This window comes from Limulus polyphemus, unplaced genomic scaffold (assembly GCF_000517525.1).
Source record: "Limulus polyphemus unplaced genomic scaffold, Limulus_polyphemus-2.1.2 Scaffold1369, whole genome shotgun sequence".
In the NCBI taxonomy this organism is placed as follows: Eukaryota; Metazoa; Arthropoda; class Merostomata; order Xiphosura; family Limulidae; genus Limulus; species Limulus polyphemus.
The window spans coordinates 18,598-32,186 of record NW_013666979.1 but is presented as its reverse complement, the minus strand read 5'-3'; the positions used below and the strand labels follow the sequence as shown (position 1 = coordinate 32,186).

Below are 13,589 nucleotides of genomic sequence, written 5' to 3'. Positions count from 1 at the left end.
ACCATTCTGAAAACCTGTACATTATCCAACATCCATTTAAAGATGAGTCCTGGTACAACCAACCATTCTGAAAACCTGTACAATATCCAACATCCCTTTAAAGATGAGTCCTGGTACAACCAACCATTCTGGAAACCTGTACAATATCCAACATCCGTTTAAAGATGAGTCCTGGTACAACCAACCATTCTGGAAACCTGTTCAATATCCAACATTCATTTAAAGATGAGTCCTGGTACAACTAACCATTCTGGAAACCTGTACAATATCCAACATCCATTTAAAGATGAGTCCTGGTACAACCAACCATTCTGGAAACCTGAACAATATCCAACATCCGTTTAAAGATGAGTCCTGGTACAACCAACCATTCTGTAAACCTGTACATTATCCCAGAATGGTTGGTTGTACCAGGACTCATCTTTAAACGGATGTTGAAAACCTGAACAACATCCAACATCCATTTAAAGATGAGTCCTAAATTTAATTAAAAAACATTATGATAGATGAACTTTAGCTAATATTTTTAACAATTATATGGGAATATACTTGCTTTCAAAGAAACTACCAGAAAGTCGCAAGAAAAGCGTCATCATTGAGATAACGCGTTACGATCTAAAAAAAACCTGGAACATTTAGATATTTTAACGACACATTTGATACAAATGTTCATCATTACGAAAACTAAATTTGATCTTTATTGGTAAACCACTTGGCTCGGTTTTTAATGCGAGTATTACCTAGTCTCCATTCTGAGTTCACTGAAGATTTCTACCTATAAAACCTTAAAGTTATGTCGGATCTTAGACCCTGCTTTGAAACGAATAACGAAATTAACTATCACCCTTATAACTACATTACAGCACTGTCTGCTATATCCAGTGTCAACTAAGCCTTTGGCCCAATACCAGGGATCATTTGGCCAACTGAGATACGACAGAAGTTCAAGGCACAACCTTATACTTTCAAATTCACGTGCCGGCATGCTACCAATAGAACACGCCCAAGCTTTATGCTTGTTTTCAGTGATCGTTGCCTCCGAACATGGTTATTTCTACAATCTGAATTTTTATTCATACTTCGATAAAGCCGATGTTTTTTATTGTAGAAAAAAATTCAGTTGTTTAAGTGGAACTTCAGGCAAACATATTAGGTTTCAGAAGTTTAATGGACTACACTGACTGTTGAATGAAAAGGAGACGACGTTTCGGCTTCTATACTGAGACCTTGTCTTCAAATCTACAAATTCATTCAATTGCTTATATATAAAACAATAATCATAATTATAACATAAGCAATTCGAATAAATAAAATAATATTTGATTTCATACTTGTACTCTACTTTCTTAGAACTGTATTGCCAAAAATGTTTTCATAAAAAAAACACATTTCGTTTGATGTATAAAATTACTTGAAAAGCAAGCGTAGAGGAACGGGATAAAACAAGCAGACTAATGTTGTCGGTTGATTTGACTAACGTAAAAAAAAAAAAGACAAAAACCTGGATTGTTTACAATATGAAAAGTGTATTTAATTGTTCTCTGTAAAACGGACTACATATAACCAAAATCAATTTCCTACAAAGTACTTAGTCTCTTATCGTTCAGCGGCATGACTCAGCTCTCGAACTGTCAGTCATTTTTGCTAAGTTGGTCACGGTTGACCAATGAACGTTTTTCTGTCACAATTGGGCACCAATCAGCGATAGGTTGCACCGCGTTGATATTCACATCCTGTGAATGTGAAGCTCTGCTGTTATCGTCAAGCTTTGATAACCACAGTTCGTAAGCCAGAACGAGCCTACACGAACACGGGACACACACACATGGTTCGGTGCCAGCTGCGGTACAAAGATAAGATCACGTGACAATGTTTGTCGTTCATTCAGCCATGTTGCAAAGACCTGCTACAGAAACAATTTAATAACATACGGAATATCTATCTGTCTATCCTTAGCGAAGTGCTCAGTTATTACAGAGATTCATAAAACGTTAAACTTTGAATATATATTTTACATCTGGAAGATTATCAGTTTTTGCTCTGTTCTTTTCCCCAAATATTTGTTTGCTGTTTTGGTTATACTTTCCAGAAGACAGTTGGTCACACTTTCCTTCTTTTATGCCCATCTACACGACTCAGCGGTAAGATGTAGGTCTTATGACCCTTAAATTCGAGGTTTAAGCCCTGCTGTGGGCACAGTTTTGTGATTGAAAACAATCAAACAGAACACTTGACCTTTCATGGTTTGATGACCTATGTGTACATATCAGCGGGAAAAAAATCTTATAAGTTATAAACACATCACCCTGGTGGATTTTTATTCGGTTACAGCCCGATATTCTGAAAATTGAACATAAAAGCAATTACGCATGTAGGCCTAATGTTGATTCAGGCTGTTATATTACATAAATAGTAGTATGTGTGTATATATCAGGGAAATAAGCCGGTAACATTTTGTTATACGTTTGTAGTCATTCTAGAGAACTATAGTATTGTTATCCGCAATTAAAGCTTTCTAATCTTCTGAAAAAATATGTCAAACTTCTCTTAATAATTATAATTATAATATCACCATTATTATTATTGTAGAGACAGAATGAAATAGTTGAATAATGATAAGTCAAATTCCAAATTGGCAGAAAATTTTCGGAATATCGGTCTGACCCCTTTAATTCTTATAAGTTTTAAAGGAAGACGAAAAATCAGGCAAGTCCTAACAACATCGTTGCTTACTATTTTATTTGAAATATATATAAATACTGAGCTACTTCACAATAAGCAGTTGTTTCTTATTAACATTAAACACTGTCCGAAACATGAATTAAAAATCATCTGATATTTAAATAATCTTTCATCGAAATAACAGACAGAACATTTATTACTCAAATGACAGTAATGATGTCACCATACTACAGTAGCAGCATTTAATGTGTAATTTTTCATTAGGAATGTGTTCAAATTATCGTAATGAAAAGGTTAATTACGAAACATCAAACTCTATAATAAACGAAGCAGTTACGACAAAGAACATATGAATTTGTAACTTTTCTATTTTATTTTAAAACTTGTAGAAGTATTGTTATTTATGCCAAACCTCGTAAGCCTAACTAATGGTAGAGATGAGGATAGGATAATACATATACAGGGTGGGCCAAAAGTAGGGTTACAGTTAACACTTAAACATTTTTCCTTTATTAGAAATTTAGACATTTATTTACATACATTATATTTACATATTAGACATTTTACATTAAACATTTAATCTCTCAAATGCTCAAAGTGTCCACCTTCAACCTTGCAACAATCTTCAACTCTGTCCAGAACACTCTGACACACAGTACGACACAAATTCCGATCTCTATCAATTTCAGAGAATGCATCAGAAATGTAATCTTTCAGTTCATTCACTGTGTGGGATTTCTCTCATAAACCTTGTTCTTGACTACACGAATGGATTTCTTTTTTTGGGGGTGTCAGGTCAGGTGAACGCGATTGTGAAGGAGAAACAAATAATGGAGTAACTGTAACCCTACTTTTGGCCCACCCTGTATATATACATATATATTATCCATACCTTCGGTGTATAGGACGCAAGCAGATTTTGACATCAGATTTTGGGGTAAAAAAGTGCGTCTTATACACCGAAAAATGCGGTATTTGTTATCCATATCGAATTGCATGAATAAAGTTTTTTCTGTCTATTGCAGTGAACACATAACCCGAGAAAGGAAATGAATCACCAAGCTTGATACGTTAATTGCATTTAGCACCATCCAAAAATATAACAGTTTTCAAGTTCAAGGTCATCACCTCGTAAACACAGTATATTTAAGAAAATACCCTGGTAGTCGCTAAAGCCGTGGATAAATTCCATCGTTAGTTTCTGTAGGAAATAATTAATAATAATAATATAAACTAACACACTCCTTAGTAGCCTAATTAATGTAGTGCTTTATAGGAAAAACAACAATAACTGGTACCTTCTATGTAGCCCCTTAGTGGTACAGCGAAATGTCTGCGGGCTTATAACGCTGAAAATCAAGTTTCGATACCCGATGGGGGCACAGTACAGATAGCCCATTGTGTAGCTTTGTGCTTAAATACAAAGCGATCCATGTTACTCTAATTAATGTAGTCTTTAATATAAAAAATAAATACCTAAATATAAAAGAGCGAAGAAAAAAGAATAGGTGTGAAAAGATCAGAATACTTTTTAGTTACCCATGGAAATGGGGCTCACAAAAAATGTCATTAATTTATTTTAGCAAACGTTAATGTATGCTATTTCTAATGTTAAATGCTGAGTCATGGTTGGAAATTGATTATTGTTGATAAGATAAATAAGAGTGATGTAGTTTTTGTAAAGTCTATAAAAGCTTTGACGATACTTTTTCTTATATTTGTCTTTCTTTATTTACATATACGTCACAAATTGCGTTTTTTTAATTATTGATAAATGACAAATCGTACTAGACTTATAACCAGACGGCAAAATTCACTCAAACGTTTCAATAACTGCGAGATGTGCTGTTTAATTATCTGCTATTCCAAATATTCTGGAAAAAAACTTTGATCAAGTATGGCAAGTTTTAAATATTAATCTGTAGTTATATTGGATTGTATTTTCAATGGGCGGAGCAAACTTCTAATTCAAACACGTGAAATAAATAACGATTACGCTAGAATGACGTAGCTTTCCGAGTCCATTAGTGGTATCCGCGTCTTGATGATAATCTAGTATTTCAGCCTTGGTGAGGGTAAGTGGATGGAGTGCTAACTTGTACACCTTTACTTCGATAGAGTTGCAATAGGTGCTGGAAAGTTTTAACTTACTGCTTTATATCAGGTGGGAAAATTGTATAATTTAACACGCAGGTTGAAATAACTCTTAGCAATTTGTAAAAATTAATTTTTACTTATTGTTACAAATAGATTGTAACGTGTTTATGCCATAAAAATTAAAATAGTAATGTTGAATTTCCTAACAAATTTAACTATACTCTATCCAAGCAGCAATGTTATCATACTCTTTTTCTTACTTTTGACTAATAAAGTAATATTATTGCACAGAAATGTTAGTCTTGGCTATTCTTCTGAGTTAATTTTAATTTCGTCTGTGACTGAGTTATTACCGGCTGTCGGTATCAATCTTGACAGAATGTATCACATTGTGAATTATAATAAACACATGTTTACTTTCCCTTATTTGCATGACAGTTTTAGGCCTATACTGAATATAACACTGAATTTCACAAATCAGGTCTTTACTAAAATAATTCTATTTACCTATATCAGAATCTCCTTCTTTATGTATGACTATAAGTACGTATATTTATGTACATTCTTGGATTTTCCCGTTGTTCTCGAACAATCGTTAACTTCTCTATAAATAGAGTAAAGGGTTAGATCTACCGCGCCATCTATTTAAAACAATAATATCAATTATACAGAAATATACAATATTTACATTATATATATATATATTATTTACACAACAGTATGACACAAAAGTTTGTTTAGTTGGGACAGTTTTTTGTTTGTTGTGCACAAAATATAACATTCAGTAATATTCTTTAAACATGTCAAAATATTATTACCGTTGGTAGATGCTTTATTTTCCCGGATTCCTCAAACCGACATGAAAAAATGCTAACGTTTGTAAACACTGCTGTATAACAATGACATTTCTGAAGAACAAAGGAGCAAAGTCCAAGACACTGTTGTATGCTTCCATAAACAACTGTTAAGTGGTCAGTGCTTATTTTGGTGACAAAAAAGAAAGAAAAAAGAATACACTCATAACTGATAGTGGTTGGAGACGGCTTGAATGGGTAATGAAGAAAAACTTTAATATAAGTTTAACATAACAGAAAATGTACAACGTTTCGACAAGGTTTTGTCATCATCAGGTGGGTTCCTCTTCATCGAATTTGAACTCATAACTGACTTTTTCCGTTTGAACAGCTGTGAAGTGGGTAGGGGCTGCTCCAGAATAGAAACAGATGGAACACACTTAGTGCTCTTGAATGTTTAATACATTGACCACCTGTGCAGTAACTACTTCTGCAACAGCAGAATCTGTTATAGAAAATCTGAAACTGCTGATGTATGGATACTGGCTGCTTCTAAAAAACAACAACAGTAGGATAAGATTTGACATTGCTTGAAGTCTGAAACAGTTGCTCTACAGACATTAGCTACTCCTGAAGAAGACAACAGTAAGATCAGGTTTGTAATTGTTAAAAATCTGAAACAGTTACTTTACAAACAGTAGCTGCTTCTGAAGAAGACAACAATAGGACCAGATTTGAAATTGTTAAAAGCTTAAGACAGTAGCTGCTTAACATAGTCACTGTTTATAGAAAACATTCTTGTTTGCAGAAAATAACAGAAACACAGTGAACATTAGTTTATATGTAAATACTGGGAAGAGCAACTATAGTCACTGTTGTACGCATGACAAAATAGAAAAGAACTGGCTGTCTTTTTAAATCACTGATCACTGTAATAATCTGAACAGCAGGAAACAGTATGAGTATATATACGTTGACTGCATTGTGAAAAAATGAGCAAATTAAGGAGTTACATTTGTTTGGTGGTATGCAAAATATATTGGTGAGCGTAAAGAAGCAAGCAAATGTTGAATACTTCACTTAGCAGATATTAATAATAAATTGTAATGCAGTTTATTCTTTATGGACATATCTCTGAATCAATGTCATTTAATTTTGATGAAACATGCTTATTTTTAGAATTCATAATGCATTAGAGATTTACATGGTTCCTCCAGTTGTATGGTACTAAAGAGCCATGTTTTTTATTACAGATTTATCCAGTAACTGTATTCAGAATCGGAGAGAGAGAGAGAGAAAATGGCTACTTATAAAGATGTTGTTATAATTGGTAGGTGAATCTCATTGTAATGACATGGTTCTATTATTTTTAGTTGCATTAATATTATCGTTTTAATTCTTAATAATATTATTAATTATTATGTTAAGATTATTTTGCATTTTTCACTATGTGTATGGATTTAGAACAAACCAAAAAATTGAAGCTGACTGAATCTCATGAGACACTATAGAAATAGAGATAAAAATAGTAAGGATATTCAATGGTTGATCAATGAGTTATAGTAATAATTATTATATTTTAGTTTCTCATCTATTGATTCATGATAGTAAGTACTTCTATTCAGTTTTACTTTGTTGTATAAAAGTAGCTTTATTACTTTACAAGTTAATTTTTAGCTATTATTTACAGAGTTAGTTATTCGTAATAATTATTTTTTGCTGTGTTAAATCTTTTCCATTATTTGTACAGTTAGTCTTCTTTTATAGTTGGAACTACTGCATTTTGAAACCTCACATTTTAACTGATAACACAAATGTTTCTAGATGTATAAGGGAAGTTTGGTTATCCTATTTAGCCCTTCACAAAGAAATTACTTCCATACAAAACATTCTTTTTTAAAATGGCTACCCCATGCATTTCTTGGAGAAAATAACTTCCTCATTCATAACTAATTTGTTTGTAAAACCACCTAAGATACCCACTGTACCCAAACTTTTCTTATACACCTGCTTACCATATCTTGGGAGACAGAGCTCCCTTATCATGAAACAAATGTTTCTACATCAAGCATTTGTTGTTTTAATCTGTTTAATTGTAGCTTGTGTACACTTTCAAGTTGTAAAATCATAAATTTGGTTGACCAATATTTTATGTTTCATTATATTTCCAAATTTTTGAATTGTAATACAATTTCTTTGGTATACCATTTGATCTAATAGGTCTAGTCATAAATGCAAACTTTTCATGAAAGTAGCATGATCCGAAAATTGAGTTTGGTTTATTCCTTTTTTTTTTACAGTTTTCTTAAGCCTACCCATTTACAGTGTTTAAAGTAGGGCAGTATGCATGCTGGTGATAATGAGGGAAAAACAACAAAAATTTGTGGTATGATACATGGCTCCAGGTTCTTACTAGTAAAATTCAAAATAAATACATTTAGCATCAGCAACCAACATAACCCCCCCCCAAAAAGTACATTATCAGTATTCTTTTCTTTTTTAACATCTTTAAACATGTCCTTTTAAATGCTGAGCCATGATCTAGACCAGAGTTTTTCACCTAGTGTGGAATGTCAAACTTTATTAGATGTAGGGGGGGGGGCAGCATTCAATTTATACAGAAATGTAAGAGATGATTATTGGATATGTAAATGTAAGTTTTACAAGCTGGGAAATAAATAGTTCATATTTATGTTTTTAAGCATATTTTTATAATGTTTCTTAATCAAAACTGGAAAGTTGCATTTATAAAGCAAAGAACTAATCAGAGCAGATTTTAATTTAGCCAGGTTTCAGCAATGTGCTGTTCTTGTTGTATTGCACAGGTATACAAAATGCAAAATGGACAGACTTGTGGCATGTGAAAATAGACATCCTATAAATTGCATATTTTTGATAAAGTGAAGCTTGAATCAAAAAAGTTGAGAATGCCTGACTTAGACAACTGAAGTGCCCCAAATATTGTAGGTTAGACTGAACCTGTGTAAACCTTTGCTACATATCTAGTATGTAAAACTTGTCTAGGTTGCCTTATGTAGGACCTGGCCTTGAATATATATGATGACAAATTTCTGTAGAATTTTTTCAAACTCTTAGTTAATCATATGCATATTGCAAATGTAGGCACAAGTCTAGACAAGTTATGAATATTGCATTTGTGGTAAAGTTCTTCATTGAGCATGTCTAAACAAGTTTGAAGACAGGGGTTATATAAGTCTTTTAGTACATATTTTTAGTTAGCTTGCACATGACATGAAAATTTCTCTGAAGGCAAAGTATTTTTTGTGAGGAGATGAGAATGAGTGGATACTGGCTTAATTTCACATATTTTTATCACCATTTCGTATCTTGATCATCAGGTTGTTTATGACATTACATTACAATAAGATTGATACATTGTGTTTCGATTGACGAGCTGAGGTAATGAACGAAAACAACCAATCAGTCTTCACCAGAATAATGTGTTAAACACCACAATAATTGATATATTGTAAATGACTGACATAAATAGCATTTCAACAAAGGTTTTATGTGTTGCATACCCAACTATGGGTATCTAGTGAATGGCAATGTGGCACATAAGATGTATGGTATAGAACCAGAAAAGAAAGGTATGTTAAAAATTATATCAGTTTATTGTGATGCAAACTATTAATCAACAGTTTACACTTTGCTGTCATAACTTGTTATATGGCATAATAATTCTTAACTTCTCAAGACTGTGTGTAACCCTAACTGTTTCAATAGCTTTACATTACTTGTCTAATGTTTGACACTAGAAATTTCTTCTTTCTTCATGTTAGATTATTTACAAGAAAAGTTCTTTTTCTGTGCCTTTATAGACATGAAGGATGAAGACAATATATTTTTATAGATGATACTTCTTTTTCAAAATTATTATCATTATTGTCTTTTTTTATTTCAGGCAATGGACCATCAGCTATCAGTTTATCATATCTTTTGGCTGGAAACATGCCTTACTACTCAGCATCAGGTCATCCTGTTGACTTCTTACATTATCGTTTGGAAGGTTTACAGAAAGTTCCCATTGTAGATCTGGTACATAATTTTAAAATATATGCAGTTATTACAAGAGAATTTTGATTTTTTATGATAAAGTTTCCTCATTTTTTGTCACCCCCCACCTCCCTCCACACACGCAAATTGGTGTGGATTTTAATAATGTATTTTCACTTTAAGTATAGAACTGAAAAAAGCTGATGATTCTAACATTAAATAAGCTAACATCACTGCATTTTTTGTTTTTTGTCAAGTTGTGGTACATTTTAATTATTTTAGAAAAACCAATGCCCATAACTTTAAATATGCTTTATTTAAGAGTAAAAGCTTACTGTTCTGGAGCTTTTATTAAAATTACCATTAAACATAATCTTGGCAGCAGAAAACTTGCTCTTTAACAAAGGTTATTCAAAGTCAATATTCTGGGTTTTCCAAACTCCTTATGAATTGTATTTTTTGATATATATATGATTAGGCAGAGTCTTCATCAGAAACAAACACATTTGAAATGGATAGCAGTTGCCTAGTTAAAACTGACACTTTTAAATATGATTTAGGTAGAGTCTTCATGAAGAACAAACAAAGTTGAAATGAGCAACAAATGTCTAGTTCAGAGTGATACTTAAGGAGGAAGTCTTAGAGGACTAGTCTATAAAAGTAGATTAGGTGGAAAGGACATCCTTTTGTGAGCTACTTTTGTAGAATAGTTCTCTTAAGACTTTCATCTCAAGCATTACTCTAAACTAGGCATTCACTGCTCGTTTCAACTTTGTATATATTTTGTTGTTGTAGCCTACATCAGGAAGTCAGTTGAAGAAAAGAATAATCTTATTTTGTCACATCATGTTTTTAAAACCAAATATGTATACGCTTGGTCCATTGGACTGACCCCATATTGAAGAAGGAATATTGACCATAATTACGAATTTACTATGTGTACCTTCATGAAATGTAGCAAGTTTTTAGTAAAGTGTTCAAATCTGTTGTACACAAAAACAAAGATGAATTATAATGGTTGGAGATGGCTTGAATTGGTAATTAAGAAAAACTTTAATATAACAGCAAATGTACAATGTTTCGACAAGGTTTTGTACCTGATGATGACAAAACCTTGTCGAAACGTTGAACATATTGGGATCATATTGTGAGAACTGTTGCCCTCAATTGTCCAAACAGCTCTCTGAGCTTATTGAGGTGGTCTTCCCATCTAGCTGTGTGGGCCAGGATATTGTCCACATAATGCTTGATGTTGTGGTTTTGTGCAACATCTTCCTCATCATGTGGTTGAATGTTGCTGCTGAATTGACTAACCCAAATGGCATCCTCTTGAACCAGTAGTATCCATCTGGTGTCACAAAGGCTGTCTTCTCTTTAGATTCCATCTCCATTGGGATCTGCCAATTGCCTTTACAGAGTTAGATCTTGGTAAAGAACTTGGCCCTGTCTAGTTTCACCATGATAGTCTCTGGGTTGGCCATAGGTTCAGAGTCAAACTTCGTCACAAGGTTCAGCTTCCAGAACTCTATGCAGAAGTGGTTTGAGCCATTTCTCTTCTTCACGATCACCACTGGTGAACAGTAGGTTGAATTAGAAGGCTCAACTATTCCAGCTTTTAATATTATTTTGACCTCTTGCTTGATCAGGTCTCTCATAGCATAGGGCATTTGGTAGGGCTTCACCTTGACTGGATCCCTGGCCACAGTTCTTTCAATATCTGCATCAAACCTCGTACTGTTCTTCCATACAGTAACTCGAAGGGTGAAAATCCTGTACTTGCTTGTGGGACTTCTTAGTAAGCAAATAATATTGCCTGCAGATATCTGTCCCAGTCACGTGGTCTCCCTTGGCATATCTTCAGCATTCTCTTAAAGACTGTTGACTCTTTCACGACGTCCATGACTTCTGGGGTTGTATGAGGTGGAAAAGAGCTACCTAGTGCTGATGAGTCTGCATACCTCTTGCATCACTTCTGAGGTAATCTGGGTCCCTCTGTCACTCAAGAGTTCTTTTGAAAAGCCTACTCTGCAAAACACTTCCAGAAGGGCTTCTACTAGTCTCTTCATCTCTATCTTTGGCAATGTTATGGCTTCTGGGCAATGTGTTGCATAGTCGACTACTGTCAGCACATACCAGTTGCCCTTGTTAGATACAGGTGCTAGTAATCTGATTAAGTCCACAGCTACTCTGCTGAATGGCTCTTCTGTGAGAGGCATCTCACCCAGTGGTACTTGGCTATCTTCCTTCTAGTTACTGTACTTTGGCAGAATCTGGTCACAGTCTCCAATGACCCCTGACCAGTGGAAGTTGCTGGTGATTCTCTTTGTCATTTTATTTGCTCCTAGGTGTCCTCCCACAATCAATTCATGAGGCAACTTCATCACTTGAGTCTGCCTTGACAGTCTGCCTAGAACTGCCTTGACAGATCCAGTTCAGCACTCCTTTCCAGTCATCTATTTTTGAAGTCCCTTTGCTCTATGTCTTTGTGCTCGAATTTCTCCTGGGCACTGTCCCAAAGTTTCTGCAGTGAAGGGTCTTTGTTCTGTTCTTCCTTTGGTTCCCACAGACTTGCATTTGGGATGCTACTTTTCAAGACTTGCAGGGGCTGGATGTCTTGCTTGCTTTTCTTTTCTTGAGCTCTGGGTTGACTGAAGATGATTCATCAGTCTCCTTTCTGCCTGGTTCCTCCAAACTTCTTTAGCCTGGTATATTTCCAATCACCAAGTCATAATTGAGTGCCTTCATACACTTGGTCTCAATGTCTCCCACATACTATGGAGTGTCCACCTTTATTCTTACAATGAGAAACTTTCTCACTGTCCAATAAATCAGCACACACACGCACACACATGTACTTTGCCCGTCATCTGGTCATCAGATGATAGACTGGTTCTCACTGCTGCACCTGGTATCTTGTAGGACTTTCATTTTCTTGTCCCCAACATAGCTTTCACCTACTGGCATGTTGTGGTTTATTGGCATCTCCTGATGTTTGTCATGTGCTCCAATCACTATTTGCACTGTTGGTCCATTTGTTAACGTCAGCTGACTGTCAGCTGTGCACTGTTTAATCCTGGAAATAGCACTTCCTTCTTGTGGTGAATCTGATGGTTTGTCGCAATTTTGTTTCTTCTGGCAGCAGCAACCATGGTGATAGTCACTTTTTTCTTGTTTCTTACAAGCACCATCTTTGTAGGTAGCTCGAGCTGCTTTATGTTGAAATTTCTGCTGTTGCTTGTTGGTGAAAGACTTGTGTTCATTCACAATGTGTCCCATTTTATAACTTTTGTCCTTTGAGTTCTTGGTACTATCTTCACACTTGGCCATGTCAGTCCACCTTATGAAGTATCACTGTAGATGTGCCACAAACTGAAATATAGTTTCTCCAGTGTCAGGTTTGACTTCACTGAATCTCTGTCAAAAACCTTCTTTGGTAAATTCATACTGTTTCAGCAAGGCACCCTTTATTTTTCATAGTCCACAGAATCTTCTGGCATCATGTCCACATACACTTGTAGGCCTTTTCCCATGAGTAGGGGGCTGAGACATACTGCCTAGTCACCTTTGTCCTAGTTCTGACTTTGGGCAAATCTTTCTTACCTCTCCAGGATAGCACCATGTCATCTTTCTGTTCATCAAACATAGGCAGCTTGGGTTGGCTGGCCCTTCTTTCTTCTTCTCTTTTCTCCCTAGATCTTGCTGTTCTCAGAGACCACCATCTTTGAGCCCAAGTCGCTTGCCCCTTTCTATCCACTTATCAATGGTAATATTGTGTGGTTGTGACTTCTACAATATTTTTTACTACAACTGCAGCTGTGCATTTGTAGGGCTATTTGCCAGGAGTTTATGTCTATTTCTACTGCTGTTTACCCCTGTATATCCTGGCTGGTTTGCCACTGTCAGATTTTATGTATGGGTTGAATTCTTTACAGTAGGTGTTTGTGACTTGTTGGCAATAAATTTCAACAATAAACAAACAGAACACAGTCCACTTGTTTT

The 13,589-nt window shown here is 34.8% G+C and overlaps 1 protein-coding gene across 3 annotated transcripts in view; it reads left to right on the top strand.

Moving 5' to 3' along the window:
* The window catches only part of LOC106463286 (oxidative stress-induced growth inhibitor 2-like), a 25,391-nt gene that overhangs the window by 1,423 nt on the left and 10,379 nt on the right, over nt 1-13,589 (top strand). The window contains exons 1-3 of one of the 3 annotated variants that reach the window (XM_022390729.1): nt 4,227-4,757; nt 6,827-6,903; nt 9,499-9,632. In XM_022390729.1, coding sequence (XP_022246437.1) covers nt 6,873-6,903; nt 9,499-9,632 — 165 coding nt within the window. In that variant the 5' untranslated portion in view covers nt 4,227-4,757; nt 6,827-6,872. Of the gene's footprint in view, nt 1-4,226; nt 4,847-6,826; nt 6,904-9,498; nt 9,633-13,589 lie in introns of those variants that run through there. The other 2 variants (XM_013923299.2, XM_022390728.1) reach the window with 2 other exon arrangements.